The 22,363-nt window shown below is 37.1% G+C and overlaps 1 protein-coding gene across 1 annotated transcript in view; it reads left to right on the forward strand.

Annotated features, from left to right (window-relative positions):
- RORB (RAR related orphan receptor B) overlaps positions 1–14,219 on the forward strand; it is a 131,006-nt gene extending 116,787 nt beyond the window's left edge. The window contains exons 5-10 of the mRNA XM_062641680.1: positions 2,743–2,864; positions 4,155–4,287; positions 6,207–6,314; positions 7,409–7,519; positions 10,944–11,056; positions 11,508–14,219. Coding sequence (XP_062497664.1) covers positions 2,743–2,864; positions 4,155–4,287; positions 6,207–6,314; positions 7,409–7,519; positions 10,944–11,056; positions 11,508–11,663 — 743 coding nt within the window. The 3' untranslated portion in view covers positions 11,664–14,219. The remainder of the gene's footprint in view (positions 1–2,742; positions 2,865–4,154; positions 4,288–6,206; positions 6,315–7,408; positions 7,520–10,943; positions 11,057–11,507) is intronic.
- Positions 14,220–22,363: the final 8,144 nt, after the last annotated feature.

Genomic DNA, 22,363 nt, shown 5'->3' on the forward strand with positions numbered 1-22,363 from the left:
AGTAAGCAGCCTTCTCTTCTGCGTGTTCTGAATGAAGCAGTCTGCTCCTCCCCTGAGACCCAGTGTACCCTTTCCATCACACACTCTGCCTTGCCTAGCCTGCTGCACAAGAGTTTCAGGTCTGTCTTGCACCTGATTCCTCTTTGGATGTCAGCATTCAGAGCTGCTGCTTGCTGTGATTGCCCTAAGCCTTCACACATCTAAATGGGTTTTAATGTCAGCTCAAAATAAGCACAAGTACACAAGGAAAAGATGTATAGGGGTAAAACACAGGATGCCATCCCTACAAAACCCTGAAGAGTTTGTCAGTTCTTCGGTCCTAAGGGAACTACATAAATGGTAGGAAAAGGAGTGGAGCTGAGAATCTTTGCAGTAATGTAGAACTGCTAATCAGGTATATTTTGAGGTCAGTGAAATGGTTTGATTTTCAGATTGTTAGCATCAGGTCACCTTATTTGATTCAAAATCTGCCTGTGCATAACATTAAAGTATTTTAGGTATTTCTTCATGTCAAGATTTTGAATAGTTCCAGCTTTGGTAACAAATGGTATAGCTAGGAGACCTGGGCTGGGAAGCACTAGAGAGAAAAAGACCGTCCAGTGGGTCCAGAGAAGAAAATCCTTCTCCATTCAGGCTGCAGAATTGTAACACAAATTGAACTCATGCTTCTTTCACTGGTATTTTAGATGCAAGGCTTAAATGTTCCTATACCCATACCTTAGTTCCGTCTGGTTAAAACCTTCCAGGAACATAAGTAACAAAACCTATCACTTAGGTTTACTGTGGCTAAGGATGTTTCCAGAAAGATGATATTGTTAAAACTGTACTTTAATTAGAACAGTGTGGGGCTTAACAAGTGAAATTTGATCTTCCTAAAAAAAGATGGGTATTGTTTGCTTGTCTTAGTTAAAAAAATTAAAATAAATCTTTGTCAATCTTTTAAAAAAATATCTGTTTGAATACATCATCCACTTATTCCAGCATCCTCATTTATATGGTTTTACTGCAAAACTCAAGAGCTTACCATCATGGGTTAAGACTTGCATCCAACATTCCATAAAAGAACAATGGATAGAACCTTGTACTTAGGAGTATGTGCTTTTACTTATTTTATGCTTGAGTCAGTTTTCTCATCAGGAAACCTAAAGATAGTGCTGACCTTTAAGGGGGTACCTGTAAAGATTGAATTGAACAGGTTTTATTGTTCCTACAAAAACCTGGAATTCTTTTGTGTTTTCTTCGGCACCTTTCCATTGAGTCTCAGCTTATTAGCTGTGACAGTAACGCAGACATCTCTCCTTTAACTAATACTCCTATAGCAGTGACTGCAGGGAGCACATACATGTTTACATTCATTTTTCAGCTTTCCTTCTTGCTTGTGTTTTAAAATTCAGTCAACATGTGGCCAAAGAAACAGTTATTCTGGGACTCCAAGCACCAGATCCACCTACCATAAATCTTGAGGATGTGAATGAGTAAATGATGAGATTCTTAGTTCTTTCTACTTCCCATGCTCAAATTTGGCTAATGCATTGTAAATGTGCCTTCCTTTTTTGACAAACATGTTTTCTGTAAAATGCCAGCTCTGACACAAGGGCTTCAGTTCAGTTCTGTGGCTTCTACTTTTTTCCATTTTTTAAAAGGGATTCAGTTTAAGCAATGTCTTCAGGCTGAAACACTGAGCTTCATTAGACATATAGGTCTCAAAGCTGCAAAATAAGAAATCATCACATTTCTGTAGCATGTTTTATCAAGACATTTCAACTTCCAGTGGTAATGAATTAATGCTGGATTTTTTTGTGATTTTTTTTTTAACCCAGTCAGCTGGCTTAAAGGGCGAAGATCTACTTTAAAATACTTCCTTGAGAGGTTTACTTTACATTTCAGTGGGAACTTAGGCCAGAACTGAATGTTTCCCTTCCCCCTTGCATCCCGCATTCCATGTTAGGCAGTAGTTTCTAAGGCTGCAATTTCGGAATAATTTTTATAATAACTTAATCCTGTATGTGAGATCTATTGCCACCATCTCTCCTTCAAGGCTAGCTTGGATGGGGCTTTGAGCAACCTGGTCTACTGGAAGGGATCCCTGCCCATGGCAGTGGGGATGGAACTAGACAATCTTTAAGATCCCTTCCAAATGAAACCATTCCATGATTCTGTGATTCTGTGAAGACCCAGGACACTAATTTTACCCCTTGCTAGAACCAGTCTCTGTGTTCATGTTCAAACTAAATCAGAAATTGATCCAGCTGGAAACTAATCTGAAAAAATATAGGAGACGTGTTTTCTGTTTCTCTGATACGAGTTATCCCAAGGTAATGCGAATACCCATGCAAGGACTGAGCTGCCAGAGCTGGACACCTGCACAGGCTTGGGGCAGACAGAACTGATGAAGCAACCAGGATGTCCAAATAAAAATTATTTAAACACAGAAAAAAAAAAATAAATCACTTCCAGAATGAACGATTCTGAGTAGTTTTACAAGATTCAGTGTTATTTTCATTTGCAGATGCACTATTTATCAAGCATTATTTGCCTTTGGCTTAAATACTGAAATATTTTGCAAAAGTCATCTTCAGAAAATGAAATCTTAAAAAAATGAAAATGGTAACATTGCAAAAAAAAGTTGTGTTTTTTTTTTAATCTGCATTTTCCAGCAACTTTAATGTTTCCAGCATGTTGCTATTGCAAATCACTCTTTGCTGTTTCATGCAAGCTATTTTTTCATTTGCCTCTTCACAGATCGAATTGCACAGAATATCATCAAATCTCATTTGGAGACATGTCAATATACAATGGAGGAACTGCACCAGCTAGCCTGGCAGACCCACACATACGAAGAAATAAAGGTTTACCAGAGCAAGGTACAATCCTCTTTCTTCTGCACCTTATGGTTTGAAATTGCTAACATGTAATAATGCATTTGTCAAGGATATACTGATGAGTTTCATAGAGATCAAAACAGACATTTAAATATCTTTGAAGAGTGGTTACAGAAATCAAAGGAGTGATACTTCATAAAAAGCAGCAGCTTTCCAGCATGTTGGGATGTTTGTAAATGTCAGAGGTTAGGCATGGTTATGGCATGCAGCTTTCCACGCTTTGCTTCTTATCACAGGCCTAAAACTTCATGCAGAAAATCAGTGAATTTAATGTGATCAGGGTTGCACCCCTGTTGTAAGGATATTAAGAAGAAAGTCAACCTAACTTTGTTTCCTTATGAATTTAAAAATGCACTTGCTTTTTATGTGAATAACAAGTACCTGTCATTTACAGACAACAGAAAATGACAAAGTGAAACTCCTTAAACTGAAGTTACTCAAAACTGGGTGGAGAAATTACCTCATTATGCTACATTTTTGTTGTACCTCTGCAATTCCTAGGTCAACTTTAGACTATTTCCCACTGGCATCTTTTCAGGTGTAGTCCAGTTAACAGAAATCTTTGTGCCTCTTGCACCAGCAAAGCTAGCAATGATTCTTCAGGCAGATTTCAGTTGGCACATTAGCTGATCATGCGAGAGAAGAGACTCCAGCTTGACATTTGAAAGCTGAGGGGCTATGCATACTCTGTATCGAGCATACTATGTATCAAGCATACTAGAATAAAGACGTATCACAGCTTGCAGAGACCGAGAGCATCAATTTACGTTTGTGCACTTGTGTGTGCAAGGAAAATTATTATCAAGGAAAATAATTTTTTGTGCAGTCAGTGTTCAAATTGCAATGATACTTTAATTATATGTTATTTTTGAATTGAAATTGAATTGAATTGAATTGAATTGAAACCAAACTAGCAAAAATAGTTAGTAGCACTGTGACACTTCTTTCCTGGGATGTTTACGTTGTTTGTGCTACTGTCTATCTTGCACAAAAGACAACATTAAAATCACATTTTAACTTTGGACAATGCATTCTTCGCCTTTGAAGAGGCAGTGCCAGAGTTCAGATCACTGGGGCAACCACCTTGTGAAAACAGCCTTCTAGTGAAAAGTGTCAGTTGCCTAAAGAGAAACAGAGATGCTGCTAGCTCTGCCTGGGGTTGGGGTCAGAGTCTGAGGTCTGTGCCTTTCTGCAAGGCCACCTGAAGAAGTTAAAGTGCTGATGAACCCATTTGCTCACTGTTTTGCTTTTCTGTGTGTATTTTCCCGGAAGACCAGAGAAGCTCTGTGGCAGCAGTGTGCCATTCAGATCACCCATGCTATCCAGTACGTGGTGGAGTTTGCAAAGCGCATAACAGGCTTCATGGAGCTCTGCCAGAATGACCAAATTCTTCTCCTTAAATCAGGTGGGTAAAGACCAGAGGCTTGAGACTGCTTTAGCATCCAGCACGTTACAAATGTGCTCTTTTTACTTGTTCTGCAAATCATTTTAATTTTGAATGAGCCTTAATTTGTCTGTCTAATTACCTACATTAACTCTTCCGTATTTTTTCCGCGTTAGTAATCAGACCTACTCTAAAGGAAGGCAGTAACATGACTAAGTATGCACACTCACACAATCATTGCAGAAACTGCAGTCTCAAACCTGACATGTGTGAAAGAGCCCTGCAAACTGAGCTGGTCAAATCAGTCATCTGCCACCCTGTAAAATCCCCACTTGTCATTAGTGAAATGAACGCAGGCTCGCCGGGGCCTGCCTCTGTGGTCATCTCTAATCTTTTTAATGAGACTACAGAAATACCCTCCAGCCACTGCACAGGAGGGAAAATCCCTACTAGTGCCAGTTGGTTTCAGAATAAATGAGGACGGATTATGGCACTGTGCTGTGGCTGTGCTCTCTGTGCGTGCCTGGGTGTGCGTGTACATGCATAAGGGCAAGGGGGAAAAGGATTTCCTTCGCTGTCATGGGACTTGGATTCTGTCCTCCAGAAGAATTGTGATAAGATTTATTGTGACTATGTAGTAACACTGCCAAACTCAAGAGGACAAAATGGTATGACCGAGCAAACTGCAACTGGTAATTTACTGCATTTACCCTGTCATATCAGTTTCTTGCACCCTCCGTGTGTAAAAGCCAGGATGCTGTTTGAGGCAGCTTGTTAAAGTGTAGCAAGTGCTTCCTATTTCAAAAGAGCTCTTCATTACGGCTGAAAGCCAGTGTGATTCAGTGCTCTATACACAGAGGGCTGTGGCTCAGTGTGGGGCTGGAGTTAGGCAGCAAGCACAGGTGCAAAGGGAGAGGATACAAAGACCCTGGGAATACACAGGCAATATTCTGGAAAAGCAGAATTGTGGCATGAAAACTATTTTTTTAAAGCTCCTTATGCTTCTGCAGATGCCAGTGATGCCCAGTTTACTTCCTTTGTTTGGCTGGCGAAGCTAACAACACAACTGCACCTTCAGTGAAACGTTTAGTTATATTTGACTGTACCATCAGACAACCCTGTTTAGCTTCAACGTGTAAATATGTCAGGTTTTATTTTCTGGTTTGCTGTTAATGCTAAGCAGGAGTTAGAAAATCAGGACTTGTTACTCAAAAGTGTGTCTGCAAAAGAATCCTCAGATTCACAGTTCCTCTTACAGGTGGATTTAGTTAAGGGATGTTTGAATTTTTTCCCTTCATTTTCCCAAACCTTATATTTTGCAGTTAGGATATAATATAGAAATATAAGGAGGGGCATGGGGGGATCTTTTGGCTATTCCCCAACTTTAAAGAAAAAAAAAAAAAAAAAGAAAAAGAAACAGGAAAGTAAACCCCAATTTAGGGTTGTTCTTCACATTCCTCTAACTTCTGTTTTCTCTCTAAAAACACTTTGTGGTATTCTTCCCCTCCAGCCAAATGAAGCTGGGATTTATATATACATCGAATGAACCTGCTTTTTTGTATATATTAAAAAGCCTTACAATAACTCATATTTCTTTAAAAGAGGCTTAATAAATGCCTGATTTTCAGCGTAAAATATTTCAAATCGGAAAATTCAGGTTAAGCTTAGGCTGCCAACTTGCTGCAATGGGGGGGGGGGGGGGAATCAATCTAAAGAAAAGGTAGTTAAGCTGGACCAGAAATTACCCCTTTCTATATCCAAAGCAGACAGAAATATGTTTCTGTCATTCAGACACATATCATCTATATGTCTTTAAAGAGCGTCGATCCTTGCTGATGTTTCTAATAACTGATGTATCCTTAAATATTTTAATGAAAATTCATATATTCTGATGGTTTGCAGTTAAGTGTGGTACTTTTGCTCTTTCTCATATCTGATAGGCTGCTTGGAAGTGGTTTTGGTAAGAATGTGCCGTGCCTTCAACCCACTCAACAATACTGTTCTATTTGAAGGAAAGTATGGAGGGATGCAAATGTTTAAAGCCTTGGGTATGTTGTTTTTTTTTTCTTTTCAACCAATTAAATTAAGCCACATAGTGGCAGATTTGTCTTTCTGAAAATAGTGACCCACAATGAAAATCGCCAGTAAATGTTGAATATCCAAACCCGCAAATCTCTAGGCTGGAACTGAAAAAATGAAAGATGACTCCATTAGTTGCTAGCAGTGATAGTTGTCATGAGGGTTTTTCAAGTAGGTTTCTTACTCTGCCAACTGAAGTTTTAAGAAAACATTAGTTTATGACAGGATCCATGAAGTTTATCATCATAATTCAGTTATGCATGATATATCAAATCACTCCCACTAATTGTGTCCTGCAGAGGCAATTTTAGCACCAGCAACATGGGGACTAAACTGATGAATGACTACAAAATATAGACAAGGACTTAACTAAACTACTGGTTTGCCCAAAACTTTTAAGCTCATTTAAATTCATGCAATGAAAGAATTGCATCATTTCTCAACATGATATTGAATGCTACCTGAAATGTTAATAGCTAAATGGATATCTTTTGCCCATCCATGAGACTGATGCATTATCAGGACCAAACTCAAAGAGAGGGATTTGCTTCAGATATATGTAGATCTATCATATAGGTATATATTTTTCTTATCTGCATATGGATAAATGTAACACTACTTTACGAGCTTAAGGCATTTCTGAATATGCATTAGTTAATTTATTGTGGTCTTTATGATGTTTTCACAAATTTTCCTGAATATTTGTACTATTAATAAAATTATATATGTGAAAGTTATTTAGGACTTGTCATTCACCTCTTTTCTATTTAGTATCTGTTTAGAAATAACATTTCTTTTCACACTGGGAATAGAAAATACTGTCCTAAGATGCCATTTTTGTTCAGGTCATGCCCCTAATTCTTGATATTTCTTGTGATTCAGTGGGTGTTTTAGTGATAAATTTTAAGGGTAGGTAGAATTGTAATAGCTGATGTAAGGCAGTTGGTTTAGAAGTACAGACATGCGCTCATGATTTTTTTTTATACCAAACCAATGTACTTTACATGTCAGGTTAAAGAGTTGATAAATTTCTAGCACTGATTTTGTCCTCTGTGGTCTGCAGGTTCTGATGATCTGGTGAATGAAGCGTTTGACTTTGCAAAGAATTTATGTTCCTTACAGCTAACTGAGGAGGAAATTGCCTTGTTTTCATCTGCTGTTCTGATATCACCAGGTAATTTCTCATTTCAAACACCATAATGATTTGGTTTTTTCCTCCTAGTCCACCTCTATTTCTACCTACTTAAACAGTAGCTGAAGCTGTATTAAGCAATATTAAGCAGTGTATTAAGCAATGGAAGAAGGTGTGAATTACCCAAACATACCTCATTCTCCTTCTGGTATATTATCAGAAATTAGACATACTGGAAATAAATCCAAAGTGTGAGGATAACAGACATGGATGACTGTGCAGATAAGCAGTGCAGGCTGACATTCCTCCAGACCACATACAGAGAAGGATGGTACTCACGGAGGTACATGCTCCTCCTAGCATTTTCAGGGACCTCAAACCTCACAGCCCTGAGCAGATTATCTAGTTCCTATAATTGGCTTTTTTTGTGAGTATAAGCACAAGAGCAGTAAAAGTCTGTGTGAGGTCCTGTCTGAATTTAGTTCCAGGTGAAAAGTGGTGATTCCAGGGGCAACATGCTCTTTTTCATGTATTCACATATCGCAACTCTGCACAAGCAAGCATTCATTAATAAGTGCTAGCTGCCTGACCACAGAAAAGAGATCTTTGTGATTGAATCAACTCAGAAGGTGGACTGAGTAGATAAACTCTCAGTTTAGTGTGGGATTTTTGAATGTGCCTCAGGGGAGGTAGACTTCCAGTTCCCACTAAGTTCCCACTAAGTTCTCCTCTTGAAAGGCCTTCACAAAAACTCCTGCCAGAATTTTTTTTTTTCGAGCATGTTCTGCTAAAAACTTCCTCTAGGTCACTTTGCCCTTTTGCAGATCTATGGTGGAGATTATGTGAGGCAGAATTAGGCTAGCACAGATGGTGTCAACATGCTCATTCTCATCACTAATGACACCCACTATAAAAATCAAGCATTGCTTCACAGAAGCAACTGCACCAGTCCTTCCATCCAGTAATATGGGTACACGGATGTACTCATATTCAAATTTCTTTTCTACAGAAGCCATCATCCTGAAAGGTGATTCATCTGCCCTTGATCTCAGTGTTTAAGCAGTTTTAAGTAAACCAACTTTTTTTGTTTACTATTTTGTAAAAAAGATCTACTTGTAGACCTTTTCTTTAGATTGATTTTTTTTTTCCCCCCATTACAGCAAGTTGGAAGCCTAAACTTAATCTGAGTTTAGTCCTGGGCAGATATTTTCAATTTGAAACAGAGTGGTTCCATCAGGAGTAAGGGGACCTAAAAGCATCCACTAATACAATTGTTAAGGCTGCAAAGCCCAGTGTATGACCCATTTTCTATTTGAATCAGAGCACAAATCCAGATCTTCCCCTTTAGGATGGACCTAACCACTCTGCTTAGAGATGATTCTTTACTTTGATTTCTGATGTCAGAGTTTAAACATTGCCCAAGGAGTCCAGGAAGGTTGCAGAGGCATCTCCACTTGCTAACATGCCAGACTCAGGTGGTAAGACACTTACCTGGCTGTGAAATTCTGAAATTCCGACTCACAATCTTCCTTTTTGCAAAAACAGATTTCTGATGTTGTCCCTCATCTTCTTGCCTACATTACTCTCCAGGCTAGTGGTCTGTGCAGTCTTTAAAGGTACACAAGTTCAAAACACAAAGAAGTACAGTTGAACCACTGCTTCTTGTATCCTCTGTGGGTAGACACTGATCTGTTGTCTTTTCTCTGCACTTTTATAAATATAACTAGAGGTATATAGTGCATTCCAGCCAAATTTGCAGACAATGTCGGGTGGTAGAAACAGCATTTTGGGAGACAAAGTTAACATCCATTGTAAAAGTTTCACCTAGCTCTTGTAGTAAATTTAAGAACTATTGTGTTATATACAGCATGATCCATGACAGATAAGTGATTAAACCTGTCCTCCAATAGCCATAGAATATTTTTAAGCTTATTCTTGTGACAGAAAGATAAATCCTCAAGTATTTCTGTCTATGATAACTCATTTTAGCTCCAGTCTGCCACAGTAAGCCTTGATTGAACACTATTGAATGGAATGTTTTTGCAGTAGCATAAAATTTGACACCTAACCTGTGAAGTCTAAATATTACTGTGTGCTTATTTGTGCAGTGACTGCGTGTTGTCTCAGCTAATTCTATTTCTACGGTCACCGGTGGCACAGGATCCATTGGCTTACCTTCTGGGAGTGTGATTCTTTCGGCTTTGCAAAAAAAATCATTTTCTTTTCCTGATCATCTATTAGGAAGCTAGAGGCTTGGTTTTGTTTCTTTTCACAGTACTTGGTGGTAAACACTTTTCATACACGCCTCTCCAACAACAGTCAGGCAAATGACAGTCATACTCCTCCCGCGATGAAATGCTATTCAGCTCCAGCCTCTGTGACATGTGCACACGTTGAAATGGTTGACGTATTATTTCTATGCATTATTTCAGTGGCTGGAAATTAGTGAAAAAGCTGTGAAAGTGAAAGGCATTTTCCTTCACCTTTCAATTTGTACATGTAGATTCATACCCTGTGTTAAAATAGATTTTCTTATTTCCTGTTTGAAAGCTAAAACCTATACCCAAGAATTGGTTTGGTTTGAAGGACAGAGGGAGAAAGAAACAAGTTTGCAACAGGGGAATACAGAAGTTCAATGGTGCTGTAAATACACTGTATTAATGTTTTTTGGATTGTCTGGGGTCTGCTACTTCTCTTCCTGTGTGTTTGTCTCCAGAAGCTATGACTTGTGAGAATATAGTTCTTAAGGAAGACCACAGAGACTTGGGTTTGAATTCAGCAGAAGCCATATAGGTTTCCAAGCAATTGTGTCTGTAGCTGTTATTCTCCCAGATAATCTTTTATTTTGTGTTGTTTTAAAAGAGAACATTTTTAAATAATGAGAAATTTGCACTTCAAGACATTGCAACAACTCATAATTCTGTTGAATTATTAAAGAAAGTATTTTGAAGGAAGCCATTTCTTTTTATTCAGAATATAATATTTGGTCTCAAAGTGTTAGCCTAGTAAATGACGAGATATACTTTATTTTAATTTTTAAATAATTATATTCTGTTATTTTCAAAGAACTGTTTTGATCAATATTTTTATTATTTATGTATTAAGACACTGAGGTAACATGACATGTTTTTCACCTAGCCAGTATGAAGTTAAAATGCTGATTGTACCAACAGAGAATATTAAAATGGTTGCGCCTTTTTTCATTTCTACTCCTATCTTTAATATCTTGGTTTAAACAAAGAGATGCAGGGCTAACATTGCATTTCTCTACACTTTGTTAATTAAACTCAGGTGATCCTTTAATGGATTAAGAGGCTTTGTGTCTGAAGTCATATCTTAATTATCATGCAGTCCATCCTCATGGGAATTATGAATGCTGTGAATGCTTGCCAGCATGGGACATTTGTGTTCATCCATGAGCGTGCCTGTGCATCTTAACTTGAGCTCTTGCTTTCGTTTTTCACAGATCGAGCCTGGTTAATAGAGCCAAGGAAGGTCCAGAAGCTTCAGGAAAAGATTTACTTTGCACTTCAACATGTGATCCAGAAGAACCACCTCGACGATGAGACTTTGACAAAGGTAAATTGTTAAAACAAATAGCCAAGCATTCCTTGATCATGACTGTTTTAGATTTTTTAGCAATTTCTCCATGTATTGGCACATTAATGTAAGTTAAAAACAGCATTTCAAGTGCATGCAGTGAGCAGGAGAAGTAAAGCTAGTCTTACTGTTTTTTGTTCAGTCCACCAATCTTTTTAAATGGTACCCTCACACGAATGACACTGCATTAAAAGCGTACCCCTGGAGGCAGTTACTTCCTAATGCATTTTTGACACTTGGCTTAAATTTCCAGGACAATTGTTTTTAGCCTTGTGTAGTAAGGACAATGTCTGGTGCTTTTCATAATTTTCATGGAGTTCAGAATACTGCATTTAGTTACCCAACAACATGTTAACATAGTTCTTTTGGAAACTGTAATTTACACTAAATTTTCTTACTCCCTCTTACTTTTTATTTTAATGTCTCACAGTTAATAGCCAAGATACCAACCATTACTGCACTTTGCAACTTGCACGGAGAGAAACTACAGGTATTTAAGCAATCTCATCCAGACATAGTGAACACACTGTTTCCTCCATTATACAAGGAGCTTTTCAACCCAGATTCAACCACTGGCTGCAAGTGAAGGGGATAATAGAATTTTCACATAGTCATGGAATGCATCACTATTAAGGAAAAAAGAAATGTTTTCATGAAGAACTTATTAAAAATGTCACTACTGCAACACTAGGAATGTCCTGCACTTAATAGAATTATTTTTCACCGCTACAGTTTGAAGAATGTAAATATGCAACTCTGAGTGGGGATGTCTTTTTTCTCTTTTCTTTGTTTACCTTTCTTTTTTTATTTTTGAACTGACAATGATTATACAAATATGGGTGTTACCTTTTTTTTTAATTATTATTTTATTGGGGGATGGTTTGGGAGACAACTGTTCCTAGAATTTTATTGTAGATATACATGAGAATAGAGCAGTACTTTGCAGTATTACTCTTGCTGTTTATTGTTCAAATATAATTTAAGAAAATGCCACTTATTAGGCTTGCCTATTTCTATGTTTTTAGATAGTTTAATGCATGTGGAGATTTGTAGCTGTCTTGAAAATTACAGTGCATGTATGGAATACACATATATATGTGCTATATACTTTTATATATATATATTTTATATATATATATATGTAGGTATTATATGCATACATGCTGTAGCTTAAAAATCCCATGCCTACTTTTAAAGGATGCTCAGACCCAGCTTCATGTATTTCTTACTCTCCAAGTAATGTATTAGATTTACTTTGGGCAATGAAGATTTGCTTTGCCAGTCAGAAGTTATTTATCAGATGCTGATGTATGATTACAGGATCACTTCTGAGATATGTGTAATGTAGTGCACATGCGCAGCCTGGAAATGAAACATCAGGATTGTATCAATGGTGCAAAAGCCTTGTCTGGAAGATCTTAGTGAGGAGAGGAAAAGTTTTCTTGGAATTTTCTTCCTGTTACAGAGATAGAGCATATATAATAGTGAACATTGGAAGATCCTGATGTCAGTAAAGTATCTGAAACATGGAGTAATAATGTAGACTATCCCACATGCATATTTTTCTGATTCCATACATGATTTTGTTTTATATATACTGCTTTGAAAACTAGTTGTGAGGCTTGTTTTTTGCTGAACTCAATGGAAAGACATGTAGTGAACTCAGTGAAAACCATAGGAAGCCTAAAATGTAGCTCTGAAGAGTAGCAGCAGAGGGAAGAAGGGAGGGAAGGAGGAGGAAAGTCAAAGTGAGCAATGTCCATGGTTAGTTACAAAGGCTAATATCACTGTTTCTGACATAGCCACCATCTAGATGGAACTCATGGTTTCCATTAAACATGTATGTATGTCACAGACACATGCATATATGTATGCATATAACTGTGTGTATATAACTGTACATATATACATATATAGGGTTGATCGTAGATGCACTTCAGGAGGGGAGCAAAGGATTAGGTCTTTCTTTTCATCTGAACTCACTTTATGTGCAGTTGCTTGCAAAACCAAAGGCAAACACAGAGGGTAGTGGAAGACTGCCATGGACTTAATCTTGTGGATTAATTAAGGTTAATTAGCAGTTATGATTTATGTATTTTGATACTGGTAGAGATACAAAACACAGACTTTTTAGCTATAGAAGAGGGATTCAGTTTCTGCTATGTCTCTGTCCTTACCACCATTTCTGCCTGCTGAGAGCTTTTGCAGAGAAGTCTCCTCCTGGGAGGAGAGTGGAGGGAGTGGAGCAGAAATAAGCAGCAGGTAGCAGATTAAAAATGAAGTGAAGACAAGGTGACAAGCAGATGCATTTCTTTATTTCAAATCACACAAAAGTCAGTGCAGTCTGAGGCAAAGCAAGGAGGCACACACTGGCAGGAGGGCAGAAGACTCGTCAGCTGCACGGCAGAGCAGTGTCACAGGGAGCCCACTGGGACTCAGATTGGCACCAGGATACGTGCAGAGAATTGGTTTGTCACAGTGACAACTTAATGCCTCCAGCTTTTCCAGCAGACTCACACACCTCTAGTCCTGATCTGCTCCCTTTTCTGCATGGCCAAATAATTCACAGGCTATTCCACCTACTTCGTGGAGTTTTCCCTTTCCCTCCATCAGCTGGTTTGCAAGTTTACATACATGTTTCTAGACAGAATCCAGTCTAGACAACATCAACATGTATTTGCTCTGTTTTAGCAATGTCAGACCAGACACAAGGGTAGTTACAAACTCTCAGCTAATAAATGTTTCTCTATAGGTCCTTTACAACTTAAAAAAGATTAAAAAGTAAAACTCCACAGCAAAGTTTGTTGTGCTGGTAATTGTGTTGCAAACATAACATACTCTTCAAAATTACTTAGTCTTACAGAACAGCAATACCTAAACCACTTTTTTCCTCCAAATTCAGAGAACATTTTCTGATCTTTGCTGATTACTTTAAAATCTCATCAACTGACATAATAAAGCATTACTCTTGATGCTTCTTTATACTACTTAAACCCTAAGACTGGCATTCCTTTAAAAGGTAATTTATCTGTTTGCAGCCTTTTTTACATGGCAAATCCATGAATAGGACACCGAAATCTAACTCTCTTGTATCACAAAAACTTAACCGCATTTATGTATTGCTTGTGTTTTTTTCTTTAGAAAAACAATCAAGTTAGATGAACCTTAAAAGTGTTCAGTTTTAACTTCAAGAGGTTAATGTTTTCCTTGTCTTTTCCAACACAACACACAAATATGTGTTTGTTTGAAATCCCTTATAAACTTGTTTTCGGTATATCAAAAGTAACATATTTAGCCAACCCACGGGAATATAGAATATTTGATAAATTTTTACTGTTCTTAGTGCTGATAAATAAAGAGGTTAGTCATTTTTATAAATAGTCCTTCACAATTATGTGTTAAATCTTTAAAAAGTTTTGTTCTTTTCAAATAAGCTAATCAGTCCTTGGGATTTTTTATTTATGTCATAAGCAAGATAACCACATGGAGATCACCAGTGAGAAAGACATTATTTAATCATCCACAGGGCTTTCAATCCTTAAAGCACTAGACTTAAATCACTGCAGCCTAATGACTTTTACAATCGGTAAGGATTACTGCCACTTTTTAAAGGTGCAGAATTCAAGGAAAAGAAGTTAAATTAATAGCCAGGCACCACACAGGTAGCAGCGTACAGTCCTGGAACAATAATGGATTCTTGCCTTTTTCCAAAAAATATTACAATGCTGGTATACAAAATCTTCATTGCCATTGATAGGCAATAGCCTGTACAAACAATTGCAATCATTGCCAACAGATATTTTTTTTTGTCTTCAAATAAAGTTAATTATCAACAGCTTGCTCTATTTTTGTTACTATTTTTACAGAATTTGAGCAAATAAACTTGTAGTTTATTTGGAAAAATAAAAATCCTTTCTTATACATTATTTATTTGTGGTAACTAAGGCTGATAAATTTTATTTATTTTCCTGTGATTTGGGATTGGCCACATAGGTATAGTACCCCTTTTGCCTGTAACTGACTGCATATAGAACAACAAGTACCAATCACATGGTACAGGCTAGATTTTTGTTGCTGGTTTTGATGCATGGTAATTTATACTCAAGATTTCAAATTCTTGATATTGAATTTCATATGTTCCAGTTATTCATAGACGTTAAATAATAAAATAACATGAATTTGAGTAAATAATTGCATAATCTACTAAAAAAATGCATTTCAGAAAATATTAGTGTTGTACTTCTTGGCTTTCATGAGTCCACAGTAGCATCTGAGCCTTTCAATTAAATATCTAAACCTAGGATTTGTCACATCTGCTCTCTGTAGTAATTTGTTTTGTTTGTTGATTTTTTCAGTGACAAGTTTTTCAAAGAGGACACATTTTTTAATGATTGATTAACCCAAGATCTTTAACAAAAGGATATATAAAGCATGTATTCAATCTTCTACTTTTCGCATTGCTCTCAGATAATTCAGCCACATTGATCTAAATTATCCCTGGCATTGAGGAAGCAGATGCAGGCTGTTTATTACACTACAACAGACTTAATTTTTTGTATAAATGTCACTTTTGCCAGCTTTTTGTATAAAGAATTAATTCTAAGAGTCATATTTCCTTCTAACGGAGAGACTGCTTTAATGATTGCTAGAAAAAAAAACTGGGTAGTGGAAGACATCTCAGTTGAGCCAACTTGTTTCCAAAAGAAATGTATATTTTTTGATAGGTTTGTGATAGGCAGCATTTAGGAATTGATTTTGCAAGTTGCTAGGCTCCCTTAGCTCTAACTAGAGCCACTAAAAATGGAGGCATCTCAGCACCACACAGAAGGTGCTCACCCCCTCATAAAGTCAGAGGCCCATAGTGTTAAGAGGTCCCCTTTGAGCTTTGCAGAGCACAAGTCAGATGTTATACTCATACTTGCATTTTAATGCTCTTACTTCATGCTTCCCATTGTTCACTCCAGCTCCACTTCACATTTTATTCCTCCTGTTGCACTGTGGGCACCAATGCTGTCTCAATGCCTGTGCCAGGTAGTGGTGCTCCAGGTGGAGCAGCTACCAGATCTGCCCATGAAGATGAGCTTTATTATGTGATTTTCTTTGGTTTCATGGTGGCAGCTTGCACAGCTCTATGTTTCCTTTGAGACCGTTTGCAGGGATTTCTGATGTAACAACTTCTACACAAGAGGGTGCAAAGCTGCTCTTGTGTGCTGGCCTCTCAGCCTCCAACCATCAGGCTGTGAGAGCTGCTCCAAGGCTGCAGTAGTCTCACAAATTTGTCAGACAGGACAGTTAGAGATGTGCCGCTGATGGCACCTTTCCCTGTTGTCTTTTTTGCCTGGTCTAAAGTTGTGCTACAAAGCCCCTTTGAAAGATGTTCAGGCTACCCCCATCCTCCATCCTGACTCTGCGCTGATTGTGCTGTTTCCAGAACACCCAAGGTCCAGCCTGGAAGCTGCTTCCAATTTCCAGAACATCTGTTGGATGTTCCAGTAACAGCACTAGGCAGTAAGATCAAACTGAAACATGAAAGAGTGTTTTGTCTAGATACGTTATGTCTAAGCACAACTGAAATGGAAACCTGAAACAGAGCAGCTTGCTTTTCCCAGGCAATGACAAAATAGTGTATTCACACCCACCAGCCTGTACCAGTGGTTTCTGCCTCCAGTCTACAAACTAACTCCTGTCTCTGACATCCATTAGGAACAGTGTGTTGGAGACCCAGTCCTCTTCTTTCCTTTTTGAGTTTCACACTTTGTAAATGACAATCACTGCTTGACGCAGATGTTGCACTGTATGCCACTCAGGGATGTTTCATTACTAAAAATAGATATATAAATATAACAGTGATAATAAGGAAGAGAATGTTGGAGGCTTTGAAAGGCACAGGTTGAGTGCCCAAATGAATGCAACCCAGACAAGGCTTTCAAGCCAGTGATTATAATTAACATTGATATAAACTGAATTCACTGTCAGTATTTCCTCAGCTTGATGCAGGACTCACTTCACCATTGTTTCATGATCAGTGGAGCCCTACTGACCCATCAGTTTGTGATGTTAAAGGGCTTTTGAAGACAAAATGCAAGTAAGCTTTGTATGAGTTACTGAATTTAGACAACTGACAAAAGAAAGTGCAGCTTAAAGGTACTGAGTTTATGTACCATTAATGTGAGCTCATATTCAGAATTGCTGCAGTCATGTAATCAGAAAGGTTAAGACATGGATTCAGTGATAGTATGTCACCAGTGACAGCATGCCGAGCTACCACATGGAGACATGACTAGAAAGAGCAGGCAATATAAAGTGGCTAACAGCTACCCTTTCCTCTCAGGGATGCACAAAATTGTAACTACCCCCAGGCTTCTGTAGCAACACTTCTCCATGGTATGACCAGTCCTTTTCTCACCTCAAGCAAACATGACCCTGTTTTATAGTGTGTTAGTGAAAAATGCTTCCATTTCCTAAAATTTTGAAATCTGCTTCTGCTTATCCCTAGTCTTTCACCACATGTTTTCTATAGACATTCTATAATTACAAGAACACATACAGAAAAACAAATTGCAGTCATTGAGTTAATTCCAGGTATCCAACCAAGAGGTCTTCCTCAGTTTTGAGTATGATCATTGCTCCTATCCCCAAAGTGAGTATGTATGGGTTTTGACTCCCTCCATCTTCTGAACTCCCTACACCTAGAAGATAGGTGGATGAATTCAAGAGATGAAAAGGAGAGGCCAACATCCCTATGCATCAAAAATTTTGTAATTAATTGTATTATTTACCAATTGTTCCATTGCAATCTGAATGTTAGTCTTTCAGGTTGCTGGGAGCCGTGTCCATGAAATTCTTGTTAGCATGATACCTGCCTGTTAGAAAGTAAAGTCTTCTGGCCACGGAACTTTGCCTCTATTTCCTTTTTGTATTACTCCTGACTCCTAGTGAATGAAGTATGGAGAGGGAGATGATTCATCTTAGCTCTTTTTCTAAGCTGATCCTTGCCTGCAGCCTTCAAGGAAGGCTCCTCAGAGGAGATAGGAAGCAGGCTCCTCCCAGCCTCCTCATCCTCAGTTAGCTGTATTGTTCCTGCATGCATTGTCCCTGCAAGTAAAGCTGTATGTGCCAGTGAGCCAAACAAACCAGTAATTTACCATCCCAAAGGTGGTTTGCATCAGATCACTACTGTAAAAGCCATTTCTGTAGCAGTCTGCAGACAAAAGCCATCGTGAAAAGACCTGAAATTTCTACAGTAGCTCACAGAACAGTAACTTTTTAAAAAAGGCAGCCTGAATGTCCCATGACGTGATAGATGTGTCACTGCCCTCCAAATGATCCTTGCATTTCATTTGTGCTGAAAGAATAAGGAAATACACAAAATGGTCTGGGAAAGGAGAGATCTTTCCTGGTTGTTACTTCAGGCAGCGAGGATAACACTGCTCACAGTGAGCTCAGTAACATGATGTACTACATTTACATAATTTCATCTTCCTCACAATCCAAGCACAGCACATAGAATGAAAGAAAACATCATTGGATATAGCAGCAATAAATAAATTATAAGTGTTTCTTTGTAACTGTACTTGCAGAAATTATTTGCTTTGCACATGGTCTGTACGATAAGGAAAAAAACTTCATATAATGTAGATATTACTGGACTTACGTATTTGTTGGATTCAACGGATGGAGCTGCTAATTTGTGATCGAAGACACTGCTGTTGAGAAAAATGTATGTGCGTCAAGAAGAGGCTCAGGCCCTTGTTTATGGCTATACATTGGCAGCAGTAAAGAATGCTCGATATAAAACTCTCTCTGAACAGAATTTAAAAACTGTCTCCTAGTTTTCAATATTATGATCACGTTGGGTCCCTTATTTGGGCACCAAGAGCACAACTAAAAAAAAGCAGAGCCATATGGCCAACCACAAAGAATAGGAAAGAGCAGGCTTTACCTTGAAGACTGTTCCAAATAAAACCAGCTTATTAAAAAAAAAATAAAAAATTAAAAAAAAAAGCACTTATACTTGTCTTGATTAGACACACAGCTTAATAAGTCAAAGGAACTACATTAAGCTGTTGACTTTGGGGATTCAGATTCAGATGCACTACATTTGTGTTTTTTTAATGTGTCACTTCAGTGTCAGAATCAGGCAAAAAAAGGTGTTTTCTTGTTAGTAAGAAATGCTAATAATCATTCAACCCTACAGAGTGTGGACTACTCATTCTCGTGCAGTAGACGGGGATTTATTCGTGCACTTACTCTTAAAAAGCCACTGAGTAGCATAGCCGTGGTAGTCTCTTTCTCTTGCATGACTGCAGTGTGACCTCTAGTAGGCTAGAGGGAGCGGCTCTCTGATTGTATTTGTGGCCACAAATGAAGCACAACTGAACTCTAAACTGTTATCAACATCCAGCTAAATCAAATGCATGGGGTATTTTGAGATTTATGCTAATCGCTGTGAGATAATTCCCATGTTAAACTAATTATTCTGGTTATAACAAGTGGACGATATAAATAAAATTGTAATCAGAATAGCAACAAAATCCCTTATTTTATAACTGCACTCTCTGCCTCATCTGATTAACACTAAAGAAAGTTACTTAAAAACTTAACAAACAAAACAAGAAGAAACCTGAGTATGTATTGTAGAAATGTAGAAGACAAATAAAATATTTTTTCAAATGTAATTACTTTTAATATATGCTTGTGGAAGGTCTGATACTATGTATTCTGTCTCTGTAACTTTTGCTGTAAATAACTTGGGACAGTGAATACACTGATTTTTTGTATGTCTCTGTTTAAGCATAAGACTTTGTAATGATTTTTTTTTAAAGAGGAAAAACTTCAAAGAGCAAATTATGTACTTGCTTCCTGTAAGTGTAATGTACTCTTCAGTTTTTATGGAAACTGATTGTAATAGATAAAGCCTTTTGACCAGCCGTTGATTTTAGTGTATACTTCTGTTTGTAATGGGGAAAAAAAAAAGACGGGACTGTCAATGAAACATGATCCCAGTGAGTCTGTACAGTGAGTATTGTATTAATACTTGCAGACTGCATTTGACTAATATAATTTGAAGAAAGGTTGCTCAAGCAAATAATGTTTCCTTACAGCATATGGCTTTTACACATCCTTCTGGCATTAATTATATTAATAGAAACCTTTCTTTCCAATGAGCAAAATATTTTTATATGCCTTTAATTACTTATTCAACTTTGAGGTCAGATCACTCATTAGCTGTAATCTGAAGCCATAACTGACCTTCACCAAATACGTATTTTAAAGATCATAATAGAAAAAGAAATTATGTCCAGATAATCAACAGCTATAATAACACAGGCAGGAGCATAAGTAACACACAGAGTATTTGGATGCTTTTCCAGCATCTCAATATGACTTTAATGGCTAGTATTTTATGATTAGCAATTTATAAAAAAGAGAAAACATAATTAAAATAGATATTTAGATTTAAATGAAACTTTCTAATATTTTTGAGATATCCCTAAAAATGCTTCCTTGCTTTTAGGATTGTGAGAGAAAGTGATTTTTCTTATACTTACCACTTTCAAATATCTAATGCTTTTATCCTATTTCCAGTTCTTTTTGTTAGAGTGAAATGAGATGTTAAGACCCAGATCTCCAAGCCTTGAGATAGTTGGTGCTCAGCTGTAGATATAATTTCTGTAAATCAATTTGATTTGAATTTTGGGGGTGTGTTGCTTGCTACTTGATAAGCATGCTTACCAGTGTTGGTAACACACAAGAATTGCATTGCCTGTCAAGAAATATGATAAAAAACAGTCTTATAAAATATGAATAACATTCAAATGAATTGCTTTCAAAAGCTGAATAAAAATTTTTTGTCTAAAATTGAATGTCTCATAGAGCCAGCAGTTTGGTTTTTTCTTAAGCTTAATTGTATAATAACTGTGATGTATCTTAACTGGCTTGTAGATGCAAAAAGCAAAACCACAAATGAACCATGACATTCTGGGTAAAAATATGTTTCCATCGAAACCAACAGCAAAATCCCTCAGTGATTTCCATGGAGCCAGAAGTTCATCCAGCATTTTTACATCTGCAGTTTTCTTCTGATCTTTCTCCCTTGTTTAATATAACTGACCTAATTTATGTGTACGTGAGTAAAAATACAGCCTGATTCATTTAGAAAGTGACCATTGAGGGTTTTTTATCATGAATTTCGTAGGACCAGCATCCCTGTCAAATGAAAAGGTTCTATATTACTTTAGAATGTAATAGATTTTTGTCTTATTTTACATCCTGTAAATTATTAGTTCAATACAGTTAGCATTCCATAATAATGCACACATGATTTTTGAATGTTTTCTGTAAATGACAATCAATGTTGATGAAGTTCTTTTCTTTAATGCAAAATTTAAAAAAAAAAAAAACTGTATAAGAAAATAAATTCTGTTGTGTGATCTTTCTCCTTGTGCCTTTAAATTGCCTGGATCTGTCAAGAAAAGGTACAGTTTGTGCATTTCCAAAAGAGAAGGGGAAAAACAAAAATGTAGACATCAGAGGACTCTACTTCCCAGGTTTTCTCTTAACCTTTGAATTAAGTATAGCATGTTGCTCCATCAGTGCATCAAAAGTGTATATGTTTTGCAATTTAAATTAGAGCTGCAATTTCTGAATATGAAAATTGTTAGATTATTCATTTATTTATTTATTTGGGAAAGCCTCAGCCACCAGAAAAACAACATAAGAAAAACTTGCATGAAGGCGAACTGCACAGTACTGTAACAGAACATTATCTTATTTAAAAGATAGTGTATTTAAAAGAAATTATATATCAATTTTTTGTAAAGTTTGTGTATGTCTAGTAATAATACTGAGGACGGAACAGAAACTGCTAGCTGTCGAAGCTGAAGATGATAGTACCTTTCAAAGGTATATTTAAAGCAGGAGTAAATTTGAAAATACAGTATCTAAAGGCCTTGTTTTGCAAACTGCTAAGTACATTTTAATAGTGTTATTGACTTTAATGGTTTAATGCATACACTTATACCCATCTATAATTTTAGATGTTTCCTGCATCACAATGCAAGCAAGCGTGGGTTCTGAGATGCAGTAAGTAAATAGATTTTCAAGTCCTAGATATTTAAGACTCATTTGGAGATTTCACACCCATCTGAAATAATTTCAGACAAATATAATATAAGCGTATTTCAGATACCATGAAGCTGAACAGTTTACTAGCATATGAAGCCCATTGACTGTTGTATTTAAATGTTACAAAACAGGGAACCCTACAATATGCTGTTTGTATTT

Source organism: Pezoporus occidentalis, unplaced genomic scaffold (genome assembly GCF_034315485.1).
Source record: "Pezoporus occidentalis ecotype Australia unplaced genomic scaffold, CSIRO_AGI_Poc_V1 ctg117, whole genome shotgun sequence".
Classification (NCBI taxonomy): Eukaryota; Metazoa; Chordata; class Aves; order Psittaciformes; family Psittacidae; genus Pezoporus; species Pezoporus occidentalis.